At 41.0% G+C, this 21,465-nt stretch overlaps 1 protein-coding gene across 6 annotated transcripts in view; it reads left to right on the top strand.

Moving 5' to 3' along the window:
* LOC136675533 (rho GTPase-activating protein 12-like) overlaps window positions 1–12,707 on the top strand; it is a 40,036-nt gene extending 27,329 nt beyond the window's left edge. For 5 of the 6 annotated variants that reach the window (XM_066652109.1, XM_066652113.1, XM_066652111.1 and 2 more), the window contains 12 exons: window positions 1,447–1,512; window positions 2,580–2,644; window positions 3,081–3,162; window positions 3,327–3,428; window positions 3,796–3,894; window positions 5,116–5,218; window positions 6,202–6,318; window positions 6,422–6,520; window positions 7,696–7,773; window positions 8,114–8,248; window positions 8,390–8,495; window positions 9,748–12,707. In XM_066652109.1, coding sequence (XP_066508206.1) covers window positions 1,447–1,512; window positions 2,580–2,644; window positions 3,081–3,162; window positions 3,327–3,428; window positions 3,796–3,894; window positions 5,116–5,218; window positions 6,202–6,318; window positions 6,422–6,520; window positions 7,696–7,773; window positions 8,114–8,248; window positions 8,390–8,495; window positions 9,748–9,922 — 1,227 coding nt within the window. In that variant the 3' untranslated portion in view covers window positions 9,923–12,707. The remainder of the gene's footprint in view (window positions 1–1,446; window positions 1,513–2,579; window positions 2,645–3,080; window positions 3,163–3,326; window positions 3,429–3,795; window positions 3,895–5,115; window positions 5,219–6,201; window positions 6,319–6,421; window positions 6,521–7,695; window positions 7,774–8,113; window positions 8,249–8,389; window positions 8,496–9,747) is intronic. The other variant, XM_066652112.1, reaches the window with a different exon arrangement.
* The last annotated feature ends 8,758 nt before the right edge of the window (window positions 12,708–21,465 follow it).

Below are 21,465 nucleotides of genomic sequence, written 5' to 3'. Positions count from 1 at the left end.
CTGAGCAGAAAATAAAATCACACATCCTCTGTGTGTGTTGTTCTCTGCTCTTTGTTTTCATATTTGGACTAGCCGTGCATGTTAATCCTGCCCCGTGGAAGCATTTGCCCTCACCATGTTTTGTTTAGCCCTCCCCAAGAGACAAGTGCAGAGTGCAGTACAAAACTTTAAAAAAGAATAAAAGCATTCTTCAGATAAAAGTGCCTTTTACAAATAAATTTAACTGCCCCAATTTGTTTGTTTGTCTTTAGCAACAGCTCTGTTGCTTTTTTGTCAATAGTTTGTAAGTAGATTGACACGAGGAGGCTAAGTCCCCTGTGCAAGCCTTGGTTCCTCCCAAGGTTTCTTCCTCAGCTCTGAGGGAGTTTTCCTTGCCACTGTTGCTTAAACTTGGGTTTTAAGTTTCATGTTAAAACTTTCTTTACTGGAATTCTGTGAACCCTCTATAGCACATTCGCCATCAACCTGAAGAAACCCTTCACGATGCAAAGAATAATTTAATAATGCAAAGGTTTCTTCGAGTGTTCAGGTTCCTATACAGAACCATTTCTTTTACTAAAGAACTCTTGAAGAGCTGTTATTTGTTGGGTTGTAGGAGAACCCTTTTTGGTGCGAAGGGCTCTACGTGTTCAGGGTTCTATACAGAAACATTTGCCTGGTTCTATACAGAACCAAATAACTCTTGAAGAACCGTCATTTACAATGTAGAATTGGTGGCTGCAGTGACGACCACATCATCTACCACAAGTTCCTTATCTGGAGCCAGTGGTGCAGTAACCAGAGCTTGCATTTGTTGAGGCTAGAGCTGGAGCAATACGGTCTTCACCCTAACCATAACTCATGCTAGCAAGGGTGCAAGAAAAAGTTTCAATCTTTTATGTAACTCGGACCTACAATGAGCTTGAGATCAACAACAGCCATTAACTGCAACAAATGCTCTTTATTTTCTTTGAGGCGTAGGCACGGATGTTGTGTGACACTACCTTTTATTATAATGGAAATCCCACATCATTTTGGTGGTGTAAGCCTTGATCCATAAGTGAAGTCATCCTCTGGTGGCCTACAAGCCTGAAATTGAAAGCACTTTAAATCAGAGTGTGTCTTAAAGCTGGCCTTTTATAATCAGGTAGCTTTTGTAATTTACTCAAACCGATCGTGAATTCATTATTAATTATTATAAATCTTTAACTATCAATGATACTGTAAAATTATTATTGAATCATTATCGTCATTTCATAAAATTGGGATTGAATGATTTGGAATATGACATTTTGCAACATCAAATGTTCATAGAAACCCTCTTGTAATTATTTGACTTTATGCATGTTCACATGTATTTAATTACCAAGCTTTCCTGCTGAATATAAGCATGGCGCCTCACTCATCAGGCATTGCCCAAATGAGTGCGTTTGGCACTGTAGGTAATAGTTGTGTTTTCCTTATCAGGAACCAAAAGCTGGCACTCCAGATTCTGACTCTTCCGACCCATCCTCTCCCAAACATCCCCATTCCGTTAGTATCACATGATCTCCCACCATTCTTCTTCTACTTTCCATATTCCTTACTCCTTCTGCCTTTTTCATCTTGCCAGTGCAAGCCAACAAACGGGGCCCAGTTTCCCAATAACATTTTAGAGTTAAGATCATCTTCACTAGAAGAGTGTTCAGTGTGATGCTCACTCCACGACTTGCTGCTTTAGGGAAGCTCAGTCCAGATTTGAAAAATGTCGGATGAGCATTAACTGTTAATGTAAATGTTAATTGATTATATTAATGCCATTTAAAAATATTTAAGTGATAATATATTATTGGATGATAATAATAATGTTACACTTACAGCTCTTTTAATAAACATAAGTCACAGTTTAGAGGGTGTGAATGTATTCAGAAAATAAATTAAACATGTTCAAATTCAATGTTCAAATTCTCCTACCTCTACAAACTGCTCTGGAAGAGTGATGGCTTACCAGAGAATTTTGTAATGCTTAGGAATTTGTAAATATTTTAGATTAAAAAAATAATAATAATTTAATAGCCAAAGTAATAAAAAACAAATACATTGAAAAAATGTCGGCCGAAAACAGCGGGGACACAGATGTTTTTATTATTAACCACAGGGTCCAGTTAAAACACGTTTAAATATATTTCATTTCGGTGATTACATGCAATATGTTTGGTTGCTCTATTTAATAATAATAATAATAATTCTCCAAGCTGACTATGGGGCAGTTAGGTTCTCTAATTTTTTTTTGAATTAATGATTTAACAAGAATTCAGCCAACACTGCAGAAGACTAAATATATAATCAGTATACGAATACAGAACTAAATATTGATCTCCTTTACAGGCCAAAGGAACAGAAAATTAAGCAAGGAAATGTTTACTGAGTTAGAGAGTTATCTTCCAAACATTTCTGTTATGTGTAGGTTGTTTTTGTATGTACAGGGCTGTGTGGATCTCTAAACCTTTCCCCTTCTTTACATCCTGTTTCCTTACACCTTTGTCTTTTCTTCCTGCTTCTCTTCAGTTGCTCTCAGTAAATCCTGTTCTAATTAATACTTTTTCCATTATTCTCTTTAGCCAAGCTCTGAAAAGTCTGGAACCCTGAATATGACCAAGATCACGGAACAGGGCAAGAAAGTCCGGTAAGTAAAAGTACAAGGGGGCAAGCCCATTAACAATACAGTTAAATCAGTTAAAGGAACAGAAGATTTGGGTTTTTGTTCCTAGAGCTCCCCGTAGTGTAATTCATTTTTACAGAACTGTACTGAAATAAATAGTCAAGGGAGGGAAGGTTGGTGGTTTCCTACCCTCCTTCAAAAGATACATAGTGCAGTTTCTGCAGTGCCAAGAGCAAAGTTGCAACAACACATGCCCTATTCGCCCTGGTACTGGTCCGAGAAGCATCACATTCATTTGGAAGCTGTAATTTCAAGATACAAATTTTACATAGTGTTCCTTTAAATAAATTGTTTACTAATTCACCGTAATACTGCAAAGAATATAAGGGGTAGCTCTTTAGGCTTGTGATACTCTGTTCAGGCTTTGATTGAAATCATTGCCTTGTATTCCACATTTTAGGAAGAACTGGACCTCGACCTGGACTGTGTTACAAGGATCTTTACTTATATTTGGCAAGAACCAGGGCACGGCCACAGGCTGGGTGGGTTTGTTTGTTTATTTATTTATTTATTTATTTAGCAGAGAAGTAAACTAGTATAAAGCTTTGATTATCAGACATTGATGATTTTTATGGCTTGTGTTCCATTGATTAATATGTGTCAAGTGTGCTGTTGTGTTTGTGTGTTGCGTCCTGTCTGTGTCCAGTTTGGGAGCCACCAGTCGAAGCCAGAGTTCAGTGTTGACCTGAAAGGAGCAACTGTAGAGTGGGCAACTAAAGATAAATCCAGCAAAAAACATGTTTTAGAGGTATGTGGTCATTTGGCGACAGGACGGTTGACGGTGAGCATGGATTTAGGAATGGGTACTTACTTACCCATTTACTTAAACTTAAAACTCAGATTTGCAAAAACATAAATAAATACACAAACAGACACGGAAGCTGGAAAATCTTATCAGTTGCTGAGGTGTTTTCTGTGAGGACATTTCATATCGTGGTGTAACCAGAGCAGATAAACAGCAGCAGCCTTTTTTCTGGCAGAGGCCTTACTTGGAACTTGATTACACATTGATTACACATTTTGGGTATAATTAAATTAGCAAACAAAGATGACAGCCTCATATTTACTTTAATCTGTGTTTTGTTTTTGATTACTTTGGTTACGTGTTTCTTTAGGTGAAGACTCGTCAGGGTACGGAGCTGCTCCTCCAATCGGACAGTGAATCCACCATCAATGAGTGGTTCACGTCAATAACAGAAGCCATAAACACGCATGTAAGAATACAAGTTTACACACACACACACACACAGTGTTAATTGTTATTTAAGGTGCAGGTCCAGCCAGTTTGGAACTTCCTTTGTTTTAAACTCATTCACATTCATAGCCTCAAGTATAAATTCACTATAAAGCCACCCTCTGGCTAAGCACACCACTGCCATAAGAGTGCATCTCACATATATACATCATAGTTATATCTATGCAAATTCAACAGTGAGTGCATTCGCATGATCGGGGTAAGGTCTAGAAATCTGATTAAGATGTCCAATTAAGAGGGTGGGATTTTAGCTCAGAAATCTGACTTCTCAGGGCATGTATACACACACTGCGATTTCTTTTGGACTTCTTGGGCTGCACATGAGCGCAAACGTAACCAGACCAAGGGGAGATTCGTTAAGTACCACTCGCTCCTACCAGTCCATAGGGTCCATGGTAGCAGGTACCAGATGCTGACTGATCTGGACCTGTAACTGATAAACTATTAAGAGCTGATTAATTTTGAGCAAAGCGGTGTCGTTAAGGTTCAGGTTTAGCGCTCCAGGAAACTCACAGACCAATCACATGTGTTTCTGCATATCACATGTGAGGCTCCTCAGCCAATCAGATCTGTGCATTATGATGAGTGCTGTGACTCCACTGAGTGACACACACAGGGCAGGGTCCAGACACCGCTGTCCTGGGGCCAGTAAAAACAGCCGGCAAAACCAGAAACTTTAATAAGAAAGGAACGATTACAGGTTGAAATTCTCATAACACTGAACATGGATTCTGTTTACGGATAAAGTCCCACCCTCCAGCATTAAGAGCCAATCAGAACGCTGCTCATGGAAAAGTAATAAAGTCATTAGGGACTTTATTTAAAATGCATTTTCAAATCATTGTTTTATTTGTAAATTTCACTTGAAATCAGAAAAGGACATTTGATTTAGAGTATTTGTTATTTATAATATTTATAAACTTTGTTGAAATGTAATTGAAAGTGTAATTTGATTTGATTAGTTGTTAACGATATAAAATGGTGCTATAACTATAAGGCTACTTTAACGTACAGGGCATGGCACTGATCACACAGTTAAAGATATACATTATGCTCCGGACCTTGTCTTGAGGGGATTCTCTCTAACGGGACTGTAATGAATTGTAATGAATTATTCCTGGTGTAGGACATTACCTGTGCGTATATTGTAATTTCTTCTGTCTTGTCTTTGTCCTGTCAGGCCTGGGAGTCTGATGAGGCTATTGAAGAGGACATGCCCGAGTCTCCTGGAGCAGAGAAACAGGACAAAGAGAAAGAGCATAGAGACTCCAAGAAACTCAGATGTGAGTGTAGTATTACTGAGTTCAGCTGGAGTGCAGTTTTAGTGGAACAACAACCACATCCACTGAAGTATATTAAACAGTTATTTACTGTAATATGACGAGCCATTTTTACATATCGCTACAAAGCTTCCTTGTGGAAACACTTTACGATACAAACCCCACATTCTCTATTAGTGCTTTTCCACCAAAAGAACTCTGGTTCTTGAACTGGTTCTGTTAGTGTTCATAAGAACCTTGGTGCTTTTCTGCGAACCAGCTGCATTTACACCAGTTTTAGTGAAACATAGGATACGTCACAGAACACGTCATCAACAGGGGGCGCTGCACAGCGGCAGTAAACAGAAGTGAGTAGTCGGCGGAGCTTGTAGAAGACCTGCGAGTGTTTGTGCTGTCGTTACAGACGCTTGTTTCTCTCTAAAAGCAAACATGGATCAACTTTTGACAATAAAGTGACGTAGAAGACTCCAGTGCGCACTCTTCGTGGGTGTCGCCATCGCTCCTTGCTTCTGTAACTAGCCACGCCCACAGACGTCCTCAGGGTTCGTGCTGAAAAAGCTGCTATTCTTTGGTTCTCGCTGCGAATGAACTTTTTGTTAGTGGAGTTTTTGTTGGTGGAAACACGCCGAACGCTTCAGAATTAGATTCGAGAAGTGTGTTTCACGTTAGTGGAAAAGCGCTGTATTCGTTTTTTGTAATGCAGAGTGTGCAGTTAATTGTACTTTGAACATCAGCCTCGAACCTCAGGCCAATCCTTGCCTATGTCCAATTTCTTTGTCCCGGCGTAGAGCCGAGTGGGCTGTTATCCAATCAGCAACATGTTAGTTATTTGACTCATCGTGTAGTACTCTATATGCACATCATTCAGTCTCTCAGCCTGCTGAAATATAAAGTTAGTGAAAAACAATAAATATCTTCACTTGCAGCATATTTTATACCTTTCCCCATTTCTTTTGACATTAACGTGATTTCCTTTGATGCTGTAGCCATGAAGAACTCGAGCAGCATGGACACGACGGAGCAGAAGACTAAAGTTAAGCTGAAGAAGTTTCTCACGCGTAGACCTACTCTACAGGCTGTTAGAGACAAGGGTTACATCAAAGGTGCCACAAATATGTTTTTATGTGAAGAGTCTATGTATCATTTGAGGTTTAATATGGGACTGTGGGTTTTAATGCCTGTGTCGTCCTCTTTTTCTGTGTGTAGACCAGGTGTTTGGCTGTAATCTGGTCAGTCTCTGTCAGAGAGAGAACACTACTGTCCCTCGTTTTGTCAAGATGTGTATTGACCACGTGGAGAAAAATGGTACTGTAAATTTACTTTGTACAAATTTAATGGTGGGGTCATTAATGTTCAAGTCTGTAGTGTTCTGACGTCTTTCAAAAAAGATGCAGTCAATGGGGTAATTCTGGTCTCCGTGGCTGCCCCAGATTTAAAAAATGAAATACAATTCTCAGTTAAATTCCATGTCCAGAGCATGTACGACTAATGAGCCACAAAGCTGATACGTCTTTCTGACAAAGGAAATAGCAGTTTTGGCTTTGAGAAACTTAAGGACACTAACCATGCTTTCTATCTGCCTGGATCTTTGCATATCATCGCTTTTCAGGAGCAGAAAAAGACTAGTTCTCTGAGGTTCACAGTAAAATAAACCACAGATAACGCCATTAATACCAAGTACAGCTCAGAAATGTGAAAACATCTTTATTGGGAGCAGGTCCAAAAGTTTCATATGTTGTAGACAGCAAACACTGACAAACGTGGATTTCTGTGGATTCCAACGAGCCACGCCCACCTCTGTGTGACCACAGCCCTGCAGCGTATTCTCCTCCAACACTGGCCCCCCGCTGTGAATCAGTGTTTCAGCAAAAGCAGTGTGTATCATCACTGAACTAGATCCACATCAGATTATTTAACCCTTACTGTGATTAATTATAGCCGCTGTTGTGAACAGACAGAGGTTAAAGCCCACATTTAACACGTGTAAAAAAAATTGAAAACCTCTAAAAATGGAGAGTCGTGTTTTTAATCTGCGATATGCATGTTGATAACATCTTTTCACATTATTTGTAACTCTGTAGGATCATGTTTCAGGTGTTCTAACCCAGACAGTCCAAAAGCCTGTATTACTGGGGTACACACACACACACACACACACACACACACACACACACACACACACACACACACACACGTACATACACATACATAAGTGTGTTTACTGGAACATTGAATAGAGGAGCTGTATTTGTTGGTTGTATTTCAAAATCAAAAAATCCATGACCCAATTTGTTTCTCTCTGTCATTAAAAAGGTAATGTTTACACTTCAGCAGTGGTCAGAATCATACATCAGCTGAATGTATTTTTCTCTGTCAAAAATCTAAATGTCTTGTTTTAAAACCAGTGTCTTCCCTTCTTTGTCGCTTTCTGTATCGCTCTCTTTGTCTGACTTCCATTTGTTCTCTATCTTTCATTTCAGGTCTGAGTTTGGATGGTCTGTACAGAGTCAGTGGAAATCTGGCTGTCATACAGAAGCTGAGATTTGCTGTTAATCATGGTAATTTAACACCATTTTTAACGAGTTTACAGTTATTTGGGAATCACTTCCTACTCACTGTTTCTCTGTCTCTCTCTCTCTCTCTTTCTCTCTCTCTCTTTCCCTCTCTGTCTCTCTTTCTTTCCCTCTCTCTCTCTGCCTCTTTCCTTCTCTCTCTCTGCCTCTTTCCCTCTCTCTCTCTTTCCTTCTCTCTCTCTCTTTCCCTCGCTCTCTCTCTCTCTCTCTCTCTCTCTGTCTTTCTGTCTGTCTTTCTGTCTCTCTCTCTCTCTCTCTCTCTCTCTCTCTCTCTGTCTCTTTCCCTCTCTCTCTCTGTCTTTCTGTCTGTCTCTCTCTCTCTCAGACGAGAAGTTAAATCTGGAGGACAGTAAATGGGAGGACATCCATGTGACCACAGGAGCACTGAAGATGTTTTTCCGGGAGCTTCCAGAACCACTCTTCACCTACGCACTTTTCAATGACTTCGTCAGTTCTATCAGTGAGTAGAGAGAGAGAATGTTTGAGTGCATGTTCATCTAAAATTCTTCTTAAATCTAAGGAAGAATGATTCTTGACTCCTTCATGAAAGTAATATTCCTCTGTATCCGACGTCCTGTGTGATGTGTGAATGTTTGTGTAGAAATCCCAGAGTATAAGCAGAAAGTGCAGACTGTAAAAGACAAAGTGAAGCAGCTGCCTCGACCCAACCATGACACGATGCAGGTGCTCTTCAAACACCTGAGAAAGTGAGTATACTCAGACAGAAATGTCTTGTATGTACCTACACACACAGTGCAGACACAGGATGATAAATCTGTTGCACTACACATTCTAGTCATGGTGTACAATAATGCACTGCAGTGGCCCTGATGTGATGGAGGGGATCACAGCAGGAGGGGATCTCCTTTGCGTTCCTCTGCGTGTCGTTGCAGCCCAAATTGTTGGTAATACATAGAAGATGATATGTAAATTATATCAGGGTTAAAAACAAATTGACGTCTCAGATATAAAGATATAGTGATACTTATCAGACTCTAATATTGAGTTATGAGCTTCAAACCAGTTTTGTGGAGCTTTGTCAGTGCCGTTTTTATGGCGCTTTTCCACCAACAGAACTCTGGTTCATGAACCGGTTCCGTTCCTGATTCTTAGAACCGTGTTTCTTTGCAGTGAGATATAATACTGTGTAAATGTTGCAGAGTTCAGAGGCGTCCTGCTAAGCTTGTGAACAGCAGAGAAACGTAACCAGGAGCTGAGGAGGTGGAGGCTGTTGTAGCTGTGTGTGGTTCTTCCTCATGTTGCTGAGGCTCCTGTTTGTTAAATTAATAAATTGTTAAATTGCCAATATGTTCTTGTTTCTTCAAACTTCAATCATTCAGTTCACCACCACACACCAAACGTGTCAATGGCAGAATAAGCTGTTTGTCTTTGGCAGAGAGGATCTGACATTTTTACAGGCACAACCCACACACTCAGCTTCACTGCTCCTCCCACTGATGTATGTTCTTTACAAACTCCAGACGGTATAAGATTTATTGCCAAGAAGCATTGTTACAACAAAGAAATAATCTACCAGTCACACATTTCCTTACTTCCTTCCACTTCCTATGAGCACCCAGAGGAAACCCATGCAGACACAGGGAGAACACTCCAAACTTCTAACAGACAGTCACTCAGAGTGCCACCTGCAGCACCACCTTTAAATTACAGCTTAAAAATCATTGTGATGCTTCACTGACCTGTAATACGGAATATAGAACCTCTGTTGCTATTCTGGGTTTATCACTGTAGAAACGGCACTATGTATCTTTTGGAGGAGGGTAGGAAACTGGCCCCCTTTTTTTTATTTCAGTAAAGTGCTGTATATTTGAATTAAACCAGGAGGAGCCCCAAGAGTAAAACAAAAAACAAATCATACCTAGTGTTCCTTTAACAGATCTTTGTAGCACTTCAGTGAAATTCACAGTATTTTGTCTGTGTGTCTGTGTGTTTCTCTAGAGTGATAGAGCATGGTGAGAAGAACAGGATGACCACACAGAGCGTTGCGATCGTTTTTGGTCCAACTCTCCTGCGTCCTGAAGTTGAGACATTAAACATGGCCGTACACATGGTGTACCAGAACCAAATCGTTGAGCTCGTTCTACTGGAGTATGAGGCCATATTTGGCAGGTAAACCACAACCATCACGATCCGCGTAGCAAACATGAGGCACCAGTCCCTGAATACAACTGGAATGTGTTTTCGGAAAGTGAGAAAAAAGCAAAAATAAAGGACTTCTAATGTATTGAAAACACTGCACATATAATATGTAAATACAGAGGATTCATTTAAAGCAAACTCAACTGATTTGGGGAAGGATGATGTTATGACTTCAGCTTCTACTTACTGAAGTCTTCCTGTATTTTCCCTTTATTAATTAGTGAAAATAATGCTTTTAAAGACAGCTTTGATTGTAATTCACTTCTTGCTGGTTTTTGATCTATAAAGCTTTATAGTTTTAAGCACATTCCATAGCTGGATCAGCAAGGCTTTCTGGACTGAAACCATGTTCTGAACTGAGAATCTCAGTTTATTTTGCGTTGTTAAAGCTGAAATGCACACAGAAATCGCATTAACTCCTATCATCTTTTATGCAGTTCATTTTACTTGCCATTATATGGAATATTATCTGCTGGATTTTAGAATGGTAAAGCCCATTTACCAATAGTTTAATGTCAGTACAATTAACCTAGAACAGTCCATTAATCTGTGCTGTTTTTAGCAGTTTCTACTGTATGGCTAAAGATAAGGCTTTGGGAAATGTTTGAGATGAGACAGGGAGATGACCACTGCTCTGGTCTTAGCGGACACACCACGACCAAGTATATTCTGTCTGAAACACACACTCCTTCAATACAGTACATGCAGTATGCCTTGATTTACAGAAACCGAAAGTATGTTACGAATGTACTGTGTGTTTGTATCTACACACGGCATTATGCAAACGCCAGAGACCACCCTTTAGTTTATTTAACACTTAGCTGAAATGCCCATTCCATTACATGTTACTCATTTATTCAAACTCCACTCTTATAAGGTGGTTACCTTTATTACTTCTAACTCATTAAGTGATGTTGAGGTGTGGGTCTTGGGCTCTGTCCACGGGGATCCCGATATTTTTATAGAGGAAGGTTTTTGTCTGTGTTTTGGCCTCCCATCATCACACAAACGGCTTTTTATGTCACTGAAAAGTTATTTTTGAAAAAAACTCTCCAAGGGAGAGATGTTTGAAAACACCGTTGTCTCGTGTGGAGGAAGAAAACACAGCGTTTCTGTCTATAGCTGAAATTCAAATAGCTCTTTAGAGCTGGACGATACGGGCAAAATTTATATCATGATATATTTCTTCATTTCTCTCTGTATCGATATGAACAATAAAAAAGCCACAGAAAATCTGCTGAGAACAGAAAGCAACATGACGTCATCGAACAGCAACCTCTCAGTCAGTGTTTTTTTTTTTTAAACTAACTTTAAAACTGAGGGCTGAACTGATGACAGCGCCCTCTAATGGCCGTCAGTCAGAGACAGATGCTGTAAATAAAGAGTACTGAAATATTGAAAATGTGTTTAAAAATCATATCATTATTGAAACTTTTTATATTGTGATTTATATTGTTATTGAATTATTGTCCAGCCCTAAGCTCCTCATTCCCTGTTCAACACAACACAAGCTACACTGTACACAATCAGATAGCACTTGATTTGTTACAAATACGAATAAATATAAATAATGTTGGATTAGAAATAATCAAGGCCCTGTTACAATCTAGATTCAATCATTTCATGAATTGCGTAGTGCGCTGCATAGAGGTTTAATCCCAATCACACCCTTTCTCCTGTGCTTTGTGGTGTGTTGATGTCTTTAAATGAGGTACTTTCGCCTCCTTTCGTGGTATTCGTCTAGAAGGGGAATGTCCTAAAACAGAGAGAAACATCTGTTTTTAAAAATATCCGGATCTGTGTGGATGGGGCCTAAGTGACGAAAGCTTTAAGAGCTGTTTAATTGAAGACGACCAGGTCTTGGACGGTTATTAAGAGTTACATTTATTTGTATCTATTATATAGTTGTGTAAATAAAGGGTGGTCTCAGACGTCTGTGCAATGGTTGTTTCTAAAAACACACTGGAACAGTATCCTGCTGATTACCCCAAATCAATCCAATCTCAGGTCCTCTTCATAAAGTTGGTAAAGCAGAGGTGGCTTATAAAGGATCCTATCCATTCCATTCCACACACACACACACACTCTCTGATGAGAAGCGGCAGCCACAGCACACAGCCTCCTCTCGACCAGGGACGACTGTCCACCTGGAGAACTCAGACACAAAGACTTCACCCTGAAGAGAGCGCCAATCCATATCTGTGCTCACACACATTCACTCGCACACATACAGGCATTCATTCTCTCTCTCTGTCTCTCTCACACACACACACGAGGACAGTTATTAAAGAAGCCAGTTCACCTCACCTCCATGTTTCTGGATGGTGGGAGGAAACCGGAGACCACACCCCACTTCTGTAATCATCTCAAACCAAGCAGAGGGTGAGGGAGTGAAAGAAATTCTGGGTTTTTTTGGACCTGAATTTGCCACCACTGCGATATCAGACACAGAACCAGGTTTGAACACGCTGTACAGATCACAACAAAGGGACGAAATAGAGCCAACCTTAAAGACATTGTACAGAACTCATGAGTCTTGTGTGGTCGATTTACACTAGAATTGTATTTTCCACTGAATGCTGGTGGCGTTAAGACTGTGGGCCGAACAGTGACGTGATCACTACTGGTGTATTAACACGAGACTGATTTACTAAAAATATATTTTAATTTTTTAAACAGCAAATGGACGTTTGTTGAATGTAATTTTCCAACTGCTGTATGTTACTTTGTCTGTACTGAAATAAATTTGACAAAGCAAGTTGTGCTTTCTTTAAAGTTCTTGTATATAATCATTGATTTTCTCTGCGTCACATTTTTTAGTGGCTACAAACCCTATCTGAGCAACTGTAGTCGTGGACTGTCATTTCTGAACTGGACGTAATGCTTGAGTTGTCTGAAAGCTGTTAAACCCAGAGGATAAAGTTATTTTAGTTTAAAAATAAATCGATCTCCTCCTCCTTCATCGACATTTTATTTCTAATGTGTCTCATTAGACCCCACCCTTATTTTATCCAGCAGAATGTTTCAGGTGATTGAATAAAACACTGCAGCCAAAAGAGCAGAAAAACAGCAAGGTCCTGCGTTCGTTTAAAACACGATATTAATCATTTATCAAGATGAAGTTACTAAAGTGTAATCTCTAGTTTTGTGTGAGATTAATGCTTCATAAAACTCAAAGCACTTCAAATTCAAACTCCTTTAGGGGGAGGGCAGCCGTGAGCTTGAGGCCGGAGGGTCACCGGTTCAATTCCAGAACCAGCAAAGAGTAAATCATTCACGGCTGAAGTGCCCTTGAGCAAGACACCTAACCCTCAAACTGCCCCCTGGCATCGAGGTGGTCACAGCCCCCTGCTCCCGCTGTGTGTGTGTGTTCACTGCCCCTAGTGTGAGAGTGTGTGTGTGTGTGTGTGTTCACTGCCCCTAGTGTGTGAGTGTGAGTGTGTGTGTGTGTGTTCACTGCCCCTAGTGTGTGAGTGTGTGTGTTCACTGCCCCTAGTGTGTGAGTGTGTGTGTGTGTGTGTTCACTGCCCCTAGTGTGTGTGTGTGTGTTCACTGCTCCTAGTGTGGGTGTGTGTGTGTGTGTGTGTGTGTGTTCACTGCTCCTAGTGGGTGTGTGTGTGTGTGTGTGTGTTCACTGCTCCTAGTGTGTGTGTGTGTTCACTGCCCCTGGTGTGTGTGTGTGTGTGTGTGTGTGTGTGTTCACTGCCCCTAGTGTGTGTGTGGGTGTTCACTGCCATGGAGGGGTCAAATGCATAGAAGTAAATTACCCCAAGGGGATCATTAACAGTGTTTCTTCTTCCTCTTTACTGTGAAAGCTGTAATCTGTGTCTGAAAATCTGTAATCTCTGCTGCATGTAATGGAACTTAAAATGTGACGTTTATTACACTGTCAGAAAAACTCTCTCTGTGGTGGTACCCTCAAGGGAACACATACAGTGCCTTTAATTAGGGAACGTAATGGCACTTGACTCTATTATAACTGTAGATTGTAAAATTGTGTTCGTCATTCGCTCCGTTTCATCTCCGGGACTTTTATTGTGTTCTTTTATTCTCCACAGTTGTATAATGAAAGATTACAGAGATCCCCCTCTCCTTCTGGAGAAGAGAATGTAATGAAGCTTTAGGTCGTCGTCATAACTTAATGAGGTTGATGTCATTACACTTTTTATAAAGTGGGAGTGAGGGAGGGTGGAAGGAGTGCAGCAAGTCAAATTAATGAGAAATACGGGACAATAATGTAATAGTTCCACTGTAATTTGTCGCCTTTTTAAACTTTAGTTTGATATGTTGCAGTGTTGTATGAATTACAGTGTTTAAAATTTATTCTATGGGAGTCTGGAAGTCACAAAAAAAGCCCAAAAGATTGTATGGAGTTAAATCAGTGCTAGAACCTGAACCTGAAATCATGATTCTTGAAAATTTGTGTGAAATTTAGGGTTATTGAAATATTTTTTATTTAAATATTTGGAGAAAACATTCAGGTGACCGAAAATGCAGGTAATAAATATTCAGGTACAACATGAAGGTAATTAAAATTCAGGTCCGGAAATTCAGGGAAACATCCGGGCTACTGAGGAAGAGCAAACAGGCGCAGATCTAATCGAACTCACACCTGGCCAATCACAGCACACCTACAGAGGTCAGTGGGAGGGCCGTTATTTTAACACCGAGGCGGGAGCGTTAACGAACCATGGCAGAAGATAACAGCGGACCTTTTCCACCTGTAAGTACTGTTTGGACCTTTCTCTTTATATCAGCTCGCGTTAGACACCACTGTGTAGTATTTTATTGGCCGCTTGTACACACACACTCTCACATTATTGTCTTTTCTACGACGAACGCCAGGCGAAGCCCCGGTTAGCGGCGGGGAGCCTGTTAGCATCGGCGCGCTTCCTACACGATGACGTCACAACGGCCGTGTTATTCCAATACATTCCTGTGAAATTAAAATTGTGAGAGAACAGCACAAATTACACCGATTTTTCTGCTTAAACTAGAATTGCAATAAAATGACGACGCTGAAGTATGTTACTTATTCGCCAGTTTCTTATTCGGATTCTCTGTTCCACCTTAAAAAGGTGGTGAAATAGTTGCATTCTGTCGCCGCTAGAGGGCAAAGTAACATGGAAAAACTACACGTTTAGCTTCATTCAGTGGATATTATCTCTTTATTTTCAAAGAGTCTCAAAAATCTGAAAGGCACAATATAACAGACTATTAATATCCTGAAGATGAGGACATTTTACTGTGGAATTGTTTTTTGTAATTTCCCTGTGAACATAGCATTGGATGTAAATGTGGGGGGAAACTGCATTTGGCTTCATTCATTGGACATTATCTTTTTACTTTTAAAGTGTCTCAAAAATCTGATAGGCTTATTGTAGACACAGTATAAAGACTATCAGAATGTCACTGTGGATGTATTTTTTTATTTTTGTCATGGCCCTGTGAACACGGCGTGTGGAAACATGAACTTTCATGTGAAAAGTTAGGACACCCCATGAAAGCCTTTGTCTTTTTGAACATTTAATTATACGAGCACATGAGCTTCATTTGAACAGTACTGAGAGATGGAGCTTATGTAACTAAACAAATAAACCTGGAGAAATTACTTACAAATATAAGATGTAAAACAGGGGCGGCACGGTGACAGCAGGTTAGTGTCGCAGTCACACAGCTCCAGGGGCCTGGAGGTTGTGGGTTCAAGTCCTGCTCTGGGTGACTGTCTGTGAGGAGTGTGGTGTGTTCTCTCTGTGTCTGTGTGGGTTTCCTCCGGGTGACTGTCTGTGAGGAGTGTGGTGTGTTCTCTCTGTGTCTGCGTGGGTTTCCTCCGGGTGACTGTCTGTGAGGAGTGTGGTGTGTTCTCTCTGTGTCTGTGTGGGTTTCCTCCGGGTGACTGTCTGTGAGGAGTGTGGTGTGTTCTCTCTGTGTCTGTGTGGGTTTCCTCCGGGTGACTGTCAGTGAGGAGTGTGGTGTGTTCTCCCTGTGTCTGTGTGGGTTTCCTCCGGGTGACTGTCTGTGAGGAGTGTGGTGTGTTCTCTCTGTGTCTGCGTGGGTTTCCTCCGGGTGACTGTCTGTGAGGAGTGTGGTGTGTTCTCTCTGTGTCTGTGTGGGTTTCCTCCGGGTGACTGTCTGTGAGGAGTGTGGTGTGTTCTCTCTGTGTCTGTGTGGGTTTCCTCCGGGTGACTGTCTGTGAGGAGTGTGGTGCGTTCTCTCTGTGTCTGTGTGGGTTTCCTCCGGGTGACTGTCAGTGAGGAGTGTGGTGCGTTCTCTCTGTGTCTGTGTGGGTTTCCTCCGGGTGACTGTCAGTGAGGAGTGTGGTGCGTTGTCTCTGTGTCTGTGTGGGTTTCCTCCGGGTGACTGTCAGTTAGGAGTGTGGTGCGTTCTCCCTGTGTCTGTGTGGGTTTCCTCCGGGTGACTGTCTGTGAGGAGTGTGGTGTGTTCTCTCTGTGTCTGCGTGGGTTTCCTCCGGGTGACTGTCTGTGAGGAGTGTGGTGCGTTCTCCCTGTGTCTGCGTGGATTTCCTCCGGGTGACTGTCAGTGAGGAGTGTGGTGTGTTCTCCCTGTGTCTGTGTGGGTTTCCTCCGGGTGACTGTCAGTGAGGAGTGTGGTGTGTTCTCTCTGTGTCTGTGTGGGTTTCCTCCGGGTGACTGTCTGTGAGGAGTGTGGTGTGTTCTCCCTGTGTCCAAATGGGTTTCCTCTGGGTGCTCCGCTTTCCACCCACGGTCCAAAAACACACGTGAATAAATGAATAGGCAACTCAAAAAATTGTCTCTAGGTGTGATTGTGTGTGTGTGTGTATATGTGTGTGTCACCCAGTGAAGGACTGGCACAGCTTCCCAAGTGTGTTCCTACCTTGCGCCCAGTGATTCCTTGTAGGCTCTGAACTATGGACTTTGTATGTCCTATGGAATTTTTATATTTTAATTGTCAGATTATCAAGAATCTGAGAGAAGGTGTAGTACAAATATAACATCCCAAAGTGTAGAGTTTAATTCATAAATGTGTGTTTGTTTAAACACTGAATGTCAGTGTATATTCACAATGCCTGGATATTTCCAATATTATTATATTTTTATTATTATGCCATTTTATAGCAATTAGTCAGGTTGCCTGGCAACATATTAAGATAAGAGGGCCTTAAATATGAAAAAAAAAAAAACATCTGTAAAAAAAGACAAAAGGAATTTGTGGTTTCCCCCAAAAAATACATCCCAAATAGTTAAAGTAATTATTATATTTTGACATACATTAATGAAGGTTGCTCTGAAGCAAGCATTAGCACAGTTTAGGCAGCTCAGCCCATTGAGGCTAAACAAGGCATTGATAAGATTGTTTGCCTAGGCCCTAAAGCTTAAAATGTAAGAAAATTTATTTAAAGGCCATTATTGACCATAACAAAATAGAAATGTTTAAAATTGTGAAAATATCATTTAATTCGATCATTTCACGATTTTAAACATTTCTATGAAATAATACTGAATCAAATGTTGGTCTTGATTGACCTTAGGAGAGTCCCACAGCCAAGATCTGCTTTCAGTAATATTCTTTATGTCAACAAGGCTTTTACTGATGCACTGGGCACAACTGTCATGGGTATCAAAGTGTTAAATTTTATAAACCAACTTTTGAAGTTTCTTACAAACCATGTTCAAAATTTTCATCATAATCTTCATAGCTCAAGACATGAGAACGTATGAACACAGTTATTTATCATGATTAAGACCAGCTCTCAATAGTTATGATCAAAAATGTCTTTTAAATAAACTTCCCTTCATTGTTCGTACTCTGTAAATAGACTCAGAGTCAATTAGTCCTTGTGAAGCCTCACTGGCCCGAACTACTCAAGACTCCCTATTAACTAATGTTACATTTATAAAGTTTTCTCTTGGTACTTTGACTGTTTGGGATGTCTTTTCTATCCACACAGAGGCTTGGGCTTTAGGCCTTGTAACATAATAATAACATAATTTTGAGAGTAGGACCACGCCCGAACTCCTCCTCTCAGCTCTATATATACCCCATAAATTCAATGTCATTTCCGCGTCGGACAAACTCGCTTCATTTACTTCAGGAGACGGATCTCAACTCGACTGCTTCACTACGTCAGCTCTCTCCTCCGCGCCGTGTTCAGCCATTATCAAACCCACCGAGCCTCCTGTTTTAAACTCGCTCCCACCTCCACCCTTTTCTCTTATTCATTTATTAAATGGGGGTCCGGCTTCATACGCATTCATAAGCCGCCCTTTACTCCTCCCCAAAGTTTACCTCCCTGTTTCAGCCTCTATGGGCGTGGTCCGTACTAGCAAATAAGAATATAATAATATTGGAAATAACAAGGGGGCGCAGCAGGTAGTGTCGCAGTCACACAGCTCCAGGGACCTGGAGGTTGTGGGTTTGATTCTCGCTCCGTTTGACTCTCTGTGAGGAGTGTGGTGTGTTCTCCCTGTGTCTGCGTGGGTTTACTCTGGGTGACTGTCTGTGAGGAGTGTGGTGTGTTCTCCCTGTGTCTGCGTGGGTTTACTCCGGGTGACTGTCTGTGAGGAGTGTGGTGTGTTCTCCCTGTGTCTGCGTAGGTTTCCTCCAGGTGACTGTCTGTAAGGAGTGTGGTGTGTTCTCTGTGTCTGCGTGGGTTTACTCCGGGTGACTGTCTGTGAGGAGTGTGGTGTGTTCTCCCTGTGTCTGCGTGGGTTTCCTCCGGGTGACTGTCTGTGAGGAGTGTGGTGTGTTCTCTGTGTCTGCGTGGGTTTCCTCCGGGTGACTGTCTGTGAGGAGTGTGGTGTGTTCTCTGTGTCTGCGTGGGTTTCCTCCGGGTGACTGTCTGTGAGGAGTGTGGTGTGTTCTCCCTGTGTCTGCGTGGGTTTCCTCCGGGTGACTGTCTGTGAGGAGTGTGGTGTGTTCTCTGTGTCTGCGTGGGTTTCCTCCGGGTGACTGTCTGTGAGGAGTGTGGTGTGTTCTCCCTGTGTCTGCGTGGGTTTCCTCCCACAGTCCAAAAACACACGTTGGTAGGTTGATTGGTGACTCAAAAGGCTGTCCATAGGTGTGTGTGTGTGTTGCCCTGTGAAGGACTGGCGCCCCCTCCAGGGTGTATTCCCGCCTTGTGCCCAATGATTCCAGGTAGGCTCTGGACCCACCGTGACCCTGAATTGGATAAGCAGTTACAGATAATGGATGGCTGGATGGAAATAACCAGTTTAAACAAACATACCTTTGAATTAAACTATTTTGGGATATTATATTTGTACTACACCTTCTGTAATATCAATTGCAGATTCTTGATAATCTGACAATTCAAAAATAAAAATGCCATATAACCAAAGTTCGTTTCTACATATTCTATCATGCCATGTGCTATATTCACAAGATTATGACAAAGTAAATCCACAGTGACATTTCTTCATCTTTAGGATTCTGATAGTCTTTATACTGTGTCTACAATAAGCCTTTCAGATTTTTGAGACACTTTAAAAGTAAAAAGATAATGTTCAATGAATGAAGCCAAATACGCAGTTTCCCCCCACATTTACATCCAGTGCTATGTTCACAGGGAAAATACAAAAAACAATTCTACAGTAAAATGTCTTCATCTTCAGGATATTAATAGTCTGTTATATTGTGCCTTTCAGATTTTTGAGACTCTTTGAAAATAAAGAGATAATATCCACTGAATGAAGCTAAATGTGTAGTTTTTCCATGTTATGGACGGTGTGTTCGTACTTTGCCCTCTAGCAGCGACAGAATGTTGTCAGTTTGTTACCAACTTAATTTTTCTGCTTAAACTAGAATTGCAGTAAAATGCAGTAAGATCTGCTGTTATTATCTCACAAGTGATAGAGGATAGTAGCATCACTGTAACAAATTACATAAAGCCATTTTATGACAGATTTACACACTGTGTTGCTTCTGTGTGTGTGTTACTTTATACAAATATCACTGTCAGTGAAGAATGTTATTCTGATTATTTTAAGAATCTTGACTGCAAAACATTACCTCAGGTGCAAGCACAGTAACCGTGTTAGAGGCCAGTTGTGAAACATCAGCTCTAAACACGTTAATAGACTCTACAGGTGTAGAGAGTGTATCAGACGTCTTGTACCCACGTGCAGTGGTCATGTGTAGTTCCATTATATAATAATATAATTAGTGTCAATATGTTTCATATTTTAATGAGCGTTGTGCTTCATGTTACAGGTGGATTTTAGGGATCTCCAGACTCCGGACAAGGCTTGAGCAACGCTCTTTCAAATAATTCTCCTGATTCTGACGACATGCTGTGTGTCATCAGTCAAGAAAGTCTCTTCCTAAGTGCGGCTGGTCTTAGTTTTCCACCAGATGTTGTGAAGGAGGCGTTGGATACTTGTCTTTACTCAGATCTTTGTTCTCTGCTTGCATCTCGAGACTCTCCCTCTTCCATTTTGTGGGAGGTGGGACCCCATGGACATTCAAGACTTAACATCTCATCGAAACACTTGAATGACCTTTTTGAGATTGGACTATCAGCATCACGTGTTGCCAGCAGTCTCAGAGAGAACAGTACATTGTAGAATGCGCGAATACAGTCTGTGTTCTGATGATGATCTAGACACGATGGGAAGAAACATCAAGTCAAGGCTTCCACGTGCAGGCTACCGAACAGTCAGAGGACGTCTCCAGTCTGAGGGCCACTGCGTGCAGTGACAGGAGTGAGAGCCTCAGTGTGTCGTGTTGACTCTGCTGGCGTCTTGTGAAGATCATCGAGTATGGGTTGTGTTATCCGCCGCAAGTGTTCTGTTCCTGGACCGTTGTGCATGCAACACATTGACACTAATCACAAGCTCATCAGGTGGGTAGCCGTTAATGTTGCGTGAGCTGTACTAATGTTCCAGCTCTATGCTTACACACTTCTTATTTTCAAGTTTTACTGTTTTATTGTGTATTTCTGCTTGTATTTTAGAACGTGTACGACCCACATTTGTACACATGCCATTAATTTTATCTGTATATTTTATCTTAATATTTATCTGGTTTCCTCCCGTGGTTGGCACACGTTGGTAGGTGGATTGGAGACTCAAAAGTGTCCGTAGGTGTGAGTGAATGTGAATGCAGCGTACCATATCATTATTAAATAATTAGTTATAATTAGTAAATAATTATTCAGCCATGGTTGTAATTAAATGCTACTTCTGTTTTAACAGATACAATAGTGTAATATTTGGTGGGGTATCGATGGCATCTCGAGAAAGGTAGGCCCTAATTTTGACTTCTATTTTTTTTGCTATAAGCAATGAATGTACTTACAATGCTAGAGGTATCTGTCACACACCAACACACTGTATAAATATTTATAATTAAAATGATTCAATCTTCTTTGCAAAATCAAACGAGCCATTTAAGAAGCTTGATTAATAAAACCAGTGCTTTCTCCGAATTCAACACACAGTTCAGGTGTTTGATTAGTTTTATAAAGCAATGGGGGGGTGGGGGTCTGAATAATTCTGAAACTGCACCATGCATTAAAATTGACATTTATTGTTGACT

This window comes from Hoplias malabaricus, chromosome X1 (assembly GCF_029633855.1).
Source record: "Hoplias malabaricus isolate fHopMal1 chromosome X1, fHopMal1.hap1, whole genome shotgun sequence".
In the NCBI taxonomy this organism is placed as follows: domain Eukaryota; kingdom Metazoa; phylum Chordata; class Actinopteri; order Characiformes; family Erythrinidae; genus Hoplias; species Hoplias malabaricus.
The sequence above is the reverse complement of the archived record's forward strand: the minus strand, read 5'-3'. Positions and strand labels throughout refer to the sequence as shown.